General features: G+C 42.9%; 1 protein-coding gene across 3 annotated transcripts in view; it reads right to left on the minus strand.

The window, feature by feature from the left end:
* Positions 1-12,793, minus strand: part of LOC311048886 (calcium-dependent secretion activator 1-like) — a gene marked incomplete at both ends in the record, with an annotated part of 96,307 nt that overhangs the window by 18,701 nt on the left and 64,813 nt on the right. The window contains 5 exons of one of the 3 annotated variants that reach the window (XM_084062218.1): positions 53-208; positions 1,789-1,962; positions 2,769-2,910; positions 3,558-3,714; positions 7,550-7,656. In XM_084062218.1, the coding sequence (XP_083918344.1) occupies positions 53-208; positions 1,789-1,962; positions 2,769-2,910; positions 3,558-3,714; positions 7,550-7,656 (736 nt within the window). Of the gene's footprint in view, positions 1-52; positions 209-1,788; positions 1,963-2,768; positions 2,911-3,557; positions 3,715-7,549; positions 7,657-11,287; positions 11,357-12,793 lie in introns of all 3 variants that reach the window. The other 2 variants (XM_084062219.1, XM_084062220.1) reach the window with 2 other exon arrangements.

Below are 12,793 nucleotides of genomic sequence, written 5' to 3' on the forward strand. Positions count from 1 at the left end.
AAACACGCACACACACACGCAAGCACGCATGCACACACACACGCACACACACCGTTTGACGCAGTTCTCGATCATGTCGCTGGACATGAGCTTGATGCGGTTGTCCAGGTGCTTGCCAAACTCCTCTTCGGGCCAGTGAAGGTCCCTGATGAAGGTCTGCAGGGCTTCCAGCTTCCAGAAGAGGTCCTCTGATGCTCCAGAGCCATTACTGCCAGTAATCCAAACACAAACACACACAGACACACACAAACAAACACACAAACACACACAGAGGTCAGAGGTTGAGGGTCACCCTGCTGGACAAGAGGAGTGGAGGTGGGGGGGGGGGGGGGGGCGGAAGGAAGGTGGAGGGAGGTGCGGAGGAGGATGCTGTTCCTCCACACCTCACCACAGCTTTCTGTACTCTGACCATACACTGACTGGCTAATCCAAAATGTTCCAGTGGCCAATCACAATGCCACTTATAAAATGATTCATGTGGTGTTTAGACGGTCAGTGTATAGGGGGTGGAGGGGGGGGGGGGGGGGGGGGGTGTACTATAGGATTTGACTGAAACAAATCAATAACCACGCCATTTACACAGTCAAATCCTCAGTGTTAATTTATCCATTCGTTAATTAACACTCGGTATTGGACAGCGTAGACTATGATTATTGACCGGTGTGAATTGAGCACATGCAGGTACTGTATATAGGTACATCACTGTAGATACACAGTGGGCCTTAACATAGGGATGGGACATAAAGATGTGAAGGAGAGCACATGAACATTGTGTTCATGTTCTGTCTAATTATTGTTATTTTTTTAATAAACAGATCTTCGAATTGCTTTACATGCACAAATAGACTATCACAATCACATGCCCTCTCTCAACATCCATGTACCCAGGTGGGTGGGGGCGAGGGTATTTATCAAACACTCCATGCAGATCTTTCTGAGGGGGCTTCCATCCTCAGTAGAACTTGGGGGGTGGGGGAAGAAGTGATGCAGGGAGGACGTTAAGGGGTAAGGGGTTATTATTTAGGGAGGAGGGCAGGAGCAGGGAACAGTCTCTACTGTCTCACACTGTACTGGCAGTTTTGCAACTAGATGGACACAGTCCAGTCAGTTTCTATTCCATCTTCTCCTATACCGTCCTTTGACTAGCACCCCAATCAGACAAGCCTCTGAACTTTTTTGCCAAGGACGGGGACAGACCATGATATGGACATCTGCGCTAAAATTGACAGTAATTAATACTAAGGTTGAGAGATACATGTTGTGCAGCAGTTGATTGCTATAATATTTCCAAATGTTTTTTTTAAAGGGAGGGGGGTATCCTGCACAATCAATCCCCAAATAGGCTCAGAGTAAGACTTTTGCGTTTGGTCCGTATCTCTGCACCTCAGCTCAACAACATGCATGTTGAGGAAAAAAAGGGTGGTCTTCAGCCTCTCATTTTAGAAGCAGAAAACCCCACCTACTCTAGCACCTCTTAGAGAGCTCTTGGCATGAACATGGCTTGTCAATAAGACAATGTAACATACACGAACGGTAGAGTGCCAAAAAAAAGTTTCTTGGCATTGACAGATATTTTGATAGGCAGCAAATGTTTTTGTGTGTGTGCGCGTGCGTGCATGCGTGCGTGCGTGTGTGATATATATATATATAACTGGAACCACATGTTGACAGATTAGTATTGTCTTTTCTTTTGTAATTAACAGTGACCTCTGGTCACTAGATGCATCTTCATACCAAGGCAGTCTCTGCTTGTGCAATAATTCTACAGTGAACTTGTTGAATACACACTCAGAGTCATATATAGCAGCCATCCATGACGGGGTAGAAAAGCTAGGCATTTGAGGAAGGTTAACTGATAGTCCAGATACTGGCAGAGATTGCAGATTTGGTACTTTGGGAATTTGGAGGTTGACAGATTGGAGGTTTGGTAGATTCACATTGGGCAGATTACTTGTTAAACTCCTGCAGAAAAGACAGACAAAAAGAAAAAAAATAATCCATAACAGTGGTAATATGGAAGCAGCAACAAGCCATGTGTCATGAAATTTTACAACAGGTGAAGTCACATAAAGAAAATGATCATATTCTGACATTTAAAAAAAGCACAGCACACATAAACAAAACCGACAGCAATTGTCTGAGGCACACATAATACAATACATAAACAAAACAAAAAAACAAAACAAAACAAAAAAGACCTAAGGAGAGAGTAGCTGGACACACACATATTGCATTATATGAAGTGGAAGAGAAAAGCAACATAACTATTCAAAGCATAATTACTAGAGAAATGAAATCCCTGTCTTTCGTTTTTAGCTTAACACACCCTAAAGTCCTTTTGATTTTAATAAACAATGCAAAAGTAAAAATGTTAAAGCCATGAGAAACAAATAAATAAATAAGCATATTAAGGCTGAAAAACTCGGCAAGATAACAGACCGGAGATTGTCTCTCCCTGCCTGGCAACGTGTTAAAGCACACTATATGAGGGTTAGTTCACAAAACAAAATCACAGAAATATTAGGTGTAAACATAACCCCCAATGTGTAAGACGCATACATGAGTCCCACACGAATACCAATATTTAGAAAATAAATATTCCCTTTCAAGGAAAAACAAAGTTCTCTGGCTCACTTTTTAAGAATGACCTAGAGGAATATTGAATGAACAACTGCACTCCCAGGCTCCCAGAAGTCTGTCTTTCATCTGGATAAAAGCCTGGTGTCTTCCACCATGCTACAGCTCAGAATAAGAAGAAGGCTCCTTACTTTACAGGCTCCCAGGTTTCACGTTCAAAGCCCCTGTTAATTGACTGTGCGATGGAGGACTCCATCAGATCAACATATCTAACCACCAGAGGAGCATACAGGTCCTGTAGGTGTTTGTGGAACTTTCCATTGCACAGATGATCTGTTGATTAGAGAGAGAGAGAGAGAGAGACGGAAAACATTGACGTCAATGTACAATCGTGGTACAACACAAAGTGGTTTCAGTGTGCAGGGCAGTGTTGATTTCGTCGTCTTAAAGTATGACGAAATATGTTCGTCGACTACCTTTTTTCACTGACGTAAACTAAATAAAAACTAATAAAAACTAAGCTATGATGACTAAAACTATAAGACTAAATATATTGACTATTTCGTCAACAAATAAAAACTACACTAAAATGTTAGTGAGGGACTAGTGGAGAAGAGATCCAGTAGAACTAAAAGACAAGTAATTTATTGTTTGGCTGCGCTCGGGTGTTGCGCTCTGAAAATAGCCGATCTACAAGCTCACAACGTGTCGTGCTGCGACGAGTTGTGAGCTTGTAGATCGGCTATTTTCAGCATGCAACCAAGTGTAAAATCAGCCATTACGACGCCATCAAGGCACCGCCCAAAATACATTTTAGTCGACTAAATCAACTGTAGATTTAGTCGACTATAATCATATGATATTTAGTCAACTAAAACTATACTAAAAGTAAAACATTTCAGATGACTAAATGACTAAATGACTATGACTAAAACTGAATAAAAATGTGCTGTGCAGGGCGTGCACCAGCGAGAGCTCACAGTCGGTCCGAAGGAAGTCGTTGAGTAGCTGGAAAAGGGGGAAGCTGTCCCAGCTCTCTGGAGACTGGATCTCCAGGGCCGCGTCCATTTCGACGGCATAGAGGGCCAGGAAGTTTTCGGCGTGCTCCACCATGAGGTCTGTCCACCACGCGAATGCCTAGAGAGACAACGGAGGAAGCGGGTGAGAACAGGGGCCCCCCAGCCAGGACAGCATGGCACAAAACACATGGCAGGTATAGTGTAGGTTGGAGGGAGCTAAAATCAACTGGAGCTTATTAGATTTGAAAAGGAAAGGCCAGTGAATTCCTGGAGTCAAATAGGATTTTGCCACTGCACTACGCCAGTTCAATATGTATTAGTTGTCCTCTGGGTTCTGGCTTTGTCAGAAATGTATTCGTGTCTACAAATATTGAGTGAACTGCCAGTGGCCATATAAGAATTCATGAAGAGAGGTACTTCCTTCCAAGGGCATGAAATGCAAGGAATACAATTTGTAGGCCAGACGTGTGTGTGTGTGTGTGTGTGTGTGTGTGTGTGTGTGTGTGTGTGTGTGTGTGTGTGTGTGTGTGTGTGTGTGTGTGTGTGTGTGTGTGTGTGTGTGTGTGTGTGTGTGTGTGTGTGTGTGTGTGTGTGTGTGTGTGTGTGTGTGTGTGTGTGTGTGTGTGTGTGTGTGTGTGTGTGTGTGCGCGCGTGGGTGTGTGCGTGGGTGAGTGGGTGCGTGGGTGCGTGCGTGCGTGTCATTGTGTCACGTAGCAACTACGCTCTCTGCAAAAGCTGAGTTTGAATCAATCCACAGCTCTTATTGATTAGAACTTTCAAAGTACATGGTTATTTATCATCACTTGCAAATCCATATCTGTACATAAAGTTAAAAAAAATCATACAGTAGAGTTGAGAATGTGTGCCTTGTTTTATTCATGACAATATCAATAAAGGGAGTAATGCTTTTCTCATGCAAATGTGGAACTCCCAGCATGCTTTGCTTTCAAGCTTGGAGATGAGATTCCACCATTCACATCAGTGACACACCCATCCACACATTCACTTGATGTGAATGTGACTCATGCAGTATGCTGTCTTAAGCCAGACTTATATTTAGTTGTGCGTCGGTGTCGCGCGCCAAAAATATCGATCTAAAAGCTCACAACTGCTATTTCCAGTGCGTGACACAGACCTCAACAAAATATAATCAAGCCTATAGGCACACCAAAGACTGCAGCACACAGCATCTCTAGTGTTCTCCTATAGCAGATCCAATTAGTTGTTAACGACGTTCAGATAAATATTTTTGGTGGTGTACTGTAGCTCCGTGAAGCTGAGCGGGCTGCTCGGATGGCAGTCTGAGCTTGATTCATTTTTCATTTAAAAACTGTCATGTTGCCAAATTTCAGAGGGGAAACACGGAGACACTTATGCCTAATTTATACTTTGTTGCGTGACAGTGCTGCATGCTGAAAATAGCCGATCTACAAGCTGACAAACAAGGCGCGCAACAAATTATAAATCAAGCCATAATCTTTTCCCATTACCGCTGAGTTGCATGCTCTTGTTTCCGTTGCAGTTTCATCCATTATTTGCCTTTATCATCTAGAATGGTAGTGGGAACCAGACTTACCTGACTACTTACCTGCCTCCTCACACACGCACACACGCACACGCGCACACACGCACACACACACACACACACACACACACACACACACACACACACACACACACACACACACACACACACACACACACACACACACACAGTGCCTGACAATGCTACAGCGCTGAAGAGCAACAGGCAGAAAATAAAGCTCCTCTCTCCATCACATTCAAGGAGAGATTGTGTGGGTTTTGGGGACAGGGTGGATAAACGGGTTGGGGGGGTGGGGTGGGATTTGGGGTGGTTAGGTGGGGAGATTTCAACAGGCGAGGATTGGTCACATGAACAAAGGCAGACAGGCAGAGGGCTCGTTCAGCCCTGAGACGGCTGTTAAGGGGCACAGACAAGGTCCTGGCTGTACAGCACACCCGCTGCTCAGCCAGACAGGCCACGGTGCTGTGCCAAGGCAGCGGTTTCAAGGGAACAGTCCTGAAGTAGTTAGCTGATGCTTCGGTGAGGGAGGGGGGCATGGCACCCTCTACCGCACATGCACAAACCATTATGGGGTTGGGTGAGAGACTCTCATTCAGCTTTCACTACATACCTGCTCTTTTCCCTGCTTGGACAGTCACCAATATGAACGGTGGGGGGACACAGGGAGACGCACACAACAGTAATGTATCTTTGAGGCATTTCTTTCATAGGGCTTATTGTAAAACTGAGGCGAGAGGAAGCGTAGTGGATGGAAGAGAAGCTGGGAAATAATGCCGTAACGAGCCGTGGACTGTGAACTCAAACATTGGATGGAGGATTAAAAGAGATGCTTATGGTGAATTCAACTTCGAGGATCACATGAAGCATACTTCGGGGGGAAAGACTATCGGTTCAGCATGCTCGGAGAGAAAGATTTATTTTTGTTTTCAACGGTCCCATGAACATGGTCCCATGAACATGCTATATGAACACAATGTGTTTATGCAAGCTCCAATGCTTTACATTTTCATCTCATTTCTCTCACATCTATCTATGCCCAAAAGGCCACCCACCCCTATCTACTGCTTTGTTCCTGCCTGGAAGGTGCCTCTAGCCTTATTGACGCACATGCCATACAGGGGGAATTGTGATGGGGGCTGAAGAGAAAGAGAAATAATGATACTGTACCGATTGATCTCCAGAACTTGTGACTGCCGCCTGTCAAGCATATTCAGAGAGATACAATAAATCTGCTTTAACTCTACGACTCTGCATTGGATGACCCTTATACATCTATACATGCTCTTCATGCTTCTCTATCAATCTATGTTTTGCACTGTAGTATCAATGTAATGTAGCGAGAAAGCCATTTTGCGGCTTTTTCTCTGGTACACAAAGGATCATCGTGGAGGAATGTAATAATCTTATTAATTAACCCATTCAATCCGGGAACGCATCTGTGTCATTTTAAGATTTCTTTGGATTTTTCAAAAATAGCAGATATGCAAGCTCATAGCACGGCACAGAGTGCCACGCTATGAGCTTATAGATCTGTTATTTTTTGAAAAATCGTGGACATTAAGTGCAAATGGCTGAATATATATTTTTAAAATGTTTTAAAGCTAACATTTGTAACTCAAATCTTTGTCCCTGGAACAAAATATTTTACAAATGTTCGCTTTAAAAAATACACATTCAAAGATTTGCACACATTTTCACGATTTTTCAAAAATAGCAGATCTACAAGCTCACATCTTGTATATCTGAGAAATCTTAAAATGACACAGATGCTTCCCAGTCTTAATGGATTATAGTATTCTATATTTTACAAAACCAGGGCTATGTAAAGAGCATGCAGTAGTTATGAGTAACCTAGTTTGGTATTACCGCTGTACCTACTGCGCGCTAACTTCAATCGAATATTACCATTTTCCCAAGGCACCGAGTGGTTTATGTAACATTGCACCACTGAGCCATGAATTATGAATCAGAGGGGGGAACAGCACACACTGTATCACTTCTCTCATATTTACAGTCTCTCCTCAAAGATTGTACTCTGATATCACGCTGCCATATGGACTGCGCAACTCCAATTAAGCCTTCTTAAAATGTAATCTTATGTCTAAAAGGGGGCCCTCTCTTCAGTTACCCATGCATGAAAGCAGCTTTAATTATAGACATCTGAAAATAAAGCTAAAGCCTAATTTATAGTTCATTGCGTGGCAGCGGCAGCTCGCCCGCAAAATAACTGAAAATCTGAACGATTTCACGTTGAAGATCAGTTATTTTACAGCGAGCGACACTGTCGTGCGACAAAGTATAAATGAGACCATAATCTCCATATACTGCTGGGCAGGCGGAGATAAGGAGAGAGAGAGAGAGAGAGAGACTGTTCTGAGGAGGAGAGGTGGAAAAGGTTCCCACTCACCTCCGCATGGTGTTCCTGGTTCTGCTGGAGGACTTCTATGACTAACTCCGCCAGGCGAATTGTTTCCTCCAGCTTTTTGGCAGGCGTGACTAATCGGCCTGCGTTCTCTAAAGCAAAGGGATGAAGGTGGGGGGAATGTGTGGTTAGTCAAGCACAGAAAGGCATGCTGCGGAGATTGTATTTGTATTTCCCGTGCGCTATTCATAAGACTATTTAATCTGTATATGATTTATTTATAGATAGAATTGAGTGTTAACCACTTTCACCCTAGGTGTCCCTATTGTGGGCATGTCGTTACAGGCGAAAATGTTCCAAATACATATATTTTTAATAAAACAAAATGTTTCCCTATTTGCACAGAATGTTCCACCTATTATGACATGCCCAGAATAGAGATGTTACAGCTAGGGCTCATGTGATTGCCACAAGCAAAATGCTTTTAGTTTGGGCATTTTGGGTTGCAAGCAACAGTGAGACAACAGCGAATTTTCCGGAGTGGGACGATGACACACTTGTGCTGGCAGATATACCAGGCACAAGAAGAGTGGCACTGTGACTCTGTGTGAGACATCGAGGATCATGCAGCTAGTGAGTGCAGAGAATAAACCAAATAAATGAGGGTCTGATTCATGGCATGGCCCCAAACCATCGAATGCTATCTCAGCAAACATACACTGTAACAATAATCTGCTGTTTTCCAACCACTAGATAAGCTTTACAAGTAGTTTTGCTCTTCAATTAGATGTTGCACTGTTTGAGAACGTACAGCGCTTCATTGTGGTAACTCTTATTGGTAGTATTTTACTGTGGTAAAACGGACATTAAAATACAAGGCTCATCTTTTGAATCAATTTAAAAGAAAAAGCTCAAATGGCTTAGTGAAGTAAATGCTTGGTTTGTTATTTTTGCCTTGATGGGTTATTACTGCAGCTAACAAACCAGTAGTCTGAAAAATAAAGCATTTAATTGTAAATAACTTCATTGCTCGCATATGTTTATGTGACGGTTCCGTAGACTATTCTTACAGTGTAAAGAACAGTTGTGCTAGCCATGCAAAATGCACCAATATATAGCTGTTTCTGCCCTCCTTAAAACTGGCAGAAATATTGGTGAAACTATCTTATAATAATATATTTGCTTAAACCCATATGTGCAGACAAAATGAATTTATAGACAGGTGAATGTGGTGAAATGAGGTTACCTAAACATTACACCATATGTGGAATGATATCTGAACATGTACAGTAACTGAATGACTGACACAAATCTTAAATTAAAAGCACATAGATAAGATACATGAATTCAAACAACCTTATACTGTAGGTGAATAGCTGCAATTAGCTGCAGTTTTCTCACATGGTCAGTCGGTAGCAAAGATTTTACTATTCCCTCGCCCAATGGTTCTCAAAGTGAGGTCCATGGACTCTCTGGGTCCCTTGAGGCGGGTTCCAAATGGACCCTTACATGTCTGTAAGTCTGAGAGTGTACAAATGGAACCGAATGGCCTTTATGGGCCCATGTGGTTCCATTTGTACACTCTCAAAGTTGTGCACTCTCAAAACATTCGAGAACCACTGGCCTAAATAACAATAATATCAAATAAGTTGTTGATATTCACAGTTGTTGAATATCAACAACTGTGAGGTTGTTGATATTACTTACTTTGAGAAACCATGAACTACAGTACATCTCATATATTTAACTTCAGATAACACTCTCTATATAGTTTATGCTTGTCTCTGCAGGGAGACCAGGCAGTAAAGAACTTGGGTACATTTAAAAGAGTCAATGTAGTTGGATGATATAAATCTACATTACCTCAATCATACTATTGTGCCATTGCCTACAGATTAAAGTTCTGAGTGTTAATTTAGCTCATTTAACATTAAATGTATGTAGTAATGGAAACAGGTGTGTTGTCTCTGCCATGCTATAATGTAAGGCAGCACATACAGTAGGAGCACCATTTGAAGTATCTACTGTATAATGGAAAGTAAGACAAGAGGTTGTGTTTGATTATCATTTAGTTCAATTGCAAAATGTGAGGAATCTGAGAGGACAAGTGTATTAAATGTAACTTGATGATATATGGTATTAATAATCAGAACTACTCCCATACATTCCTGTGCCAAAAAGTGGGACCTTTGCATTGTGCTAATGATGATAGTAAACTGTTCTATATCTTGTGGGTAGACAAGTCTGTTTTGTTTCACTTCAACACATAGCAAAGCTATAATGTATGGGTTTTGTACGAGACTGTATTGCTTTACATTCCTTCTTGCAAACTAGCAAGGAGATTACTGATAAATATCTATGAATTGAAGAATGGACTTGATATGTCTTATTAAGTAAAATTTCCGGGGTAAACTAGCCTGCCATGACTACTGGATAAAGTAATACAATCTCCACAAAATGTTAGTGTAAATAAACAAACTTCTTATTTCAAAACATGCGTGGCCATTTGCAAACACATTATGTGGAAATACATAATTGTATTTTCACATACTTCTGTGTACTGGTGTATAGTTCTGTGTATAGTTCTGTGTGTGTGTGTGTGTGTGTGTGTGTGTGTGTGTGTGTGTGTGTGTGTGTGTGTGTGTGTGTGTGTGTGTGTGTGTGTGTGTGTGTGTGTGTGTGTGTGTGTGTGTGTGTGTGTGTGTGTCTGCGCGCTGCGCCTAAGCCACAAGTTAAACATGGGTTCACCTGGATCCTTATTCTGATCCTTTTGACCTTGTTTCTCAACTTCAGCGACAAAAAGAGAAGAGGAGAGATGAAGAGGAGATATTTAGTGTGTAATCTAAGGTTATTTTCACGTTAAAGTGGGTTAGAGCTCAATGGTGTTATTCATCGCCATGTGGCCCTTTGAGACCATCTGCCGGCAACCTTTCAGCTCCAGGGAGTGTGGTTTCTAGGCAACAGACAAACATCACAAACACACAGTCAGAACAGAGACACTGAAACACGTCCCCCTGTGGAGAGTTTGGAAAGTAAAATGTGACAACAGGATGTTTGTCGACAGACACAGGTACAAAAACACAGTTAGAAACAACACGGAACAGCTGTAACGGTCAAAGACGGGACACACTGGTGGTGACTGGAGTTGAACAGAACTGAAGTTACAACACAGGAACTGTTTCATGTTTGTTGGTGTTGGTCCATTTTAAACCCCCAACCCCGCCCCCCAGTCCTAGAGCAACTCTGCCAACAAGTCACACTTTGCTTTTCTCTGGTGTCACAGTGCAAAAAAAAAGCCTACCTGTATCGCACTGCACACCTCTGATACTGTACATGATCACATCAGATGACCGGAGAAGATAACACAGAAGCAAAGTAAAAATGCATTCAAGTCAAAGGGATGCGTGTCCAACCAAAAGAAAGAAAGCTTAAAGACCAGACCGCTCATTCATGTCCATCGCAGAGGGTACCGAAAGGGCTTATTTATGCTTCGTTGTGCGACTTCATCACTCACCGAAATAATAACTTATTTTTCAGAGGACAACACAGTCGTACGACAAAGCATGAAATTAGGCTTAACTGTCCCAGACTGGCTACAGTCCAGCGTCTGCATCTGTTGCTAAGGCCTCTCTCGACCGATGCATTCTCTCCCCATTCGCTCGCACAGACATTAGGCACAGATAAAAAAAAGCATGGCAGGTGCAACGTCTCGGAGGAAAAGCAAAAAGCAGCTGGAATGAAAGATGAAACGAGGCTACGCAGGGGGATGATGGAGGTACTCACGGATGGTTAAATCCATCACTTGTGACGCCAAGCAGTAGACAGGGTGCTCAAACATTTCTCTCTTTTTCCCTATAAAAGAGGATCGGGGCATGCAAGAGGCTGGGATCAGAGGTTAGGGGAAAGCTAGAGGTCAGAAGCTGATGGGAAGAGGGGGTGTCCATGGTGAATACTACATTGGGTGGGCCAGGAGGCCCCAACAGACAAAGTCACATGCTGGTTACTATGGTTTATCCTCCACCAGGAGTATCACAGGGAGGGGCGCGGGGGTTAATTCACATGGTATACAAGATAGTAAGGGTTGCACACCTTAGTATCTTTGGCACCCTGAGGGATTTCTTTCAAGGCATAAACTCTTAACAATATAGTTGATGTACTGTACAGTACCGTGTGCAAATATGCACAGTGCAATTCAATGCATTTCATGACTACGATACTGGGGGAAAAAAAGATGTATACCAGGACAAGTATACAAGTCGTCGTTTCGTTAACATTATTGTTAATGAGCAGTTTATGCCAATAAAGAAATACCTTGTCGTTATGTGTTAAAAAGCACATGCAGGGGACCATCTTCCCAGCATTCCATTGTAAGCATCTTAAAAGCCACTTATCACATTAAAAGTGGTAAGAGTGATAGTTGTGGCAAGCAACTGTAGAGGAGAAGAGAGAGCAGAGTGGCCAGAGGTGCCAGGAGAGGAGGAGAGTAGTCTTCAGCAAGAGGATAAGGCAGAGAGGACAGGGAGAGCGCGTACTTCAAGGAGGGGCGTGTAAAGACAGTGTCAGCTGGTGGAATCAGACAAGAGAAGTGCTGAGGGTGGGGCGTGGGGTGGGCGGGGGAGGGTTGCATCATTGCTGGTAGTCAGAGAGGATGTTTAGTTAACATCTGGGCAAATTTTTACTTTGTCGCTCGACGAACATCGAGTGACAAAGTATAAATTAGGCTTAACAGTCCAAACCAGAGGATATAGACGCTACACAGTTTGACTACATATTCGAGGCACTATGAGAGACCAGCACATTAACAGATTTTCAGGGCTTTGGATTTGAATGCATTTTTACTCACACACCTCTACACAAAAGCCAACTTGACCTATAGAACACCACAGAGCTAAAGCAGGCCTGAAACAAAGGAGAGAGTTATTGGACTGAGACACAAAACAGTGACTGACAGCTTGTCACAAATCATGTGGAATATGGACGGAGTTATACTTTGTATACCAAAACTATTTCACCATACTGTAATGAGGTTTACATTGCTCTTTAAATCATCCTCCGTACTGTGCTTTGTGTCATACTGTATGTTGTCAGAATCAGCTTTGTTTGTGTTCCTTTATGTGCTAAAAGAGTGACTTTGAGAGCTGTTTCATCATGCAATCAGAGCATGTGAGCGGAGCGGAGCGGGTGAAAATGCCGCTCCGCGCTCCAGGGGGCTGAAATGCCGCTCGCTATTCGCTCATGTTAAACCCCCCCGCGCTCCGCTCCCCGTCGCTCCTCGCTCACGTTGATTTG

Source organism: Gymnoscopelus microlampas (genome assembly GCF_963454915.1).
Source record: "Gymnoscopelus microlampas genome assembly, chromosome: 7".
Taxonomy (NCBI): Eukaryota; Metazoa; Chordata; class Actinopteri; order Myctophiformes; family Myctophidae; genus Gymnoscopelus; species Gymnoscopelus microlampas.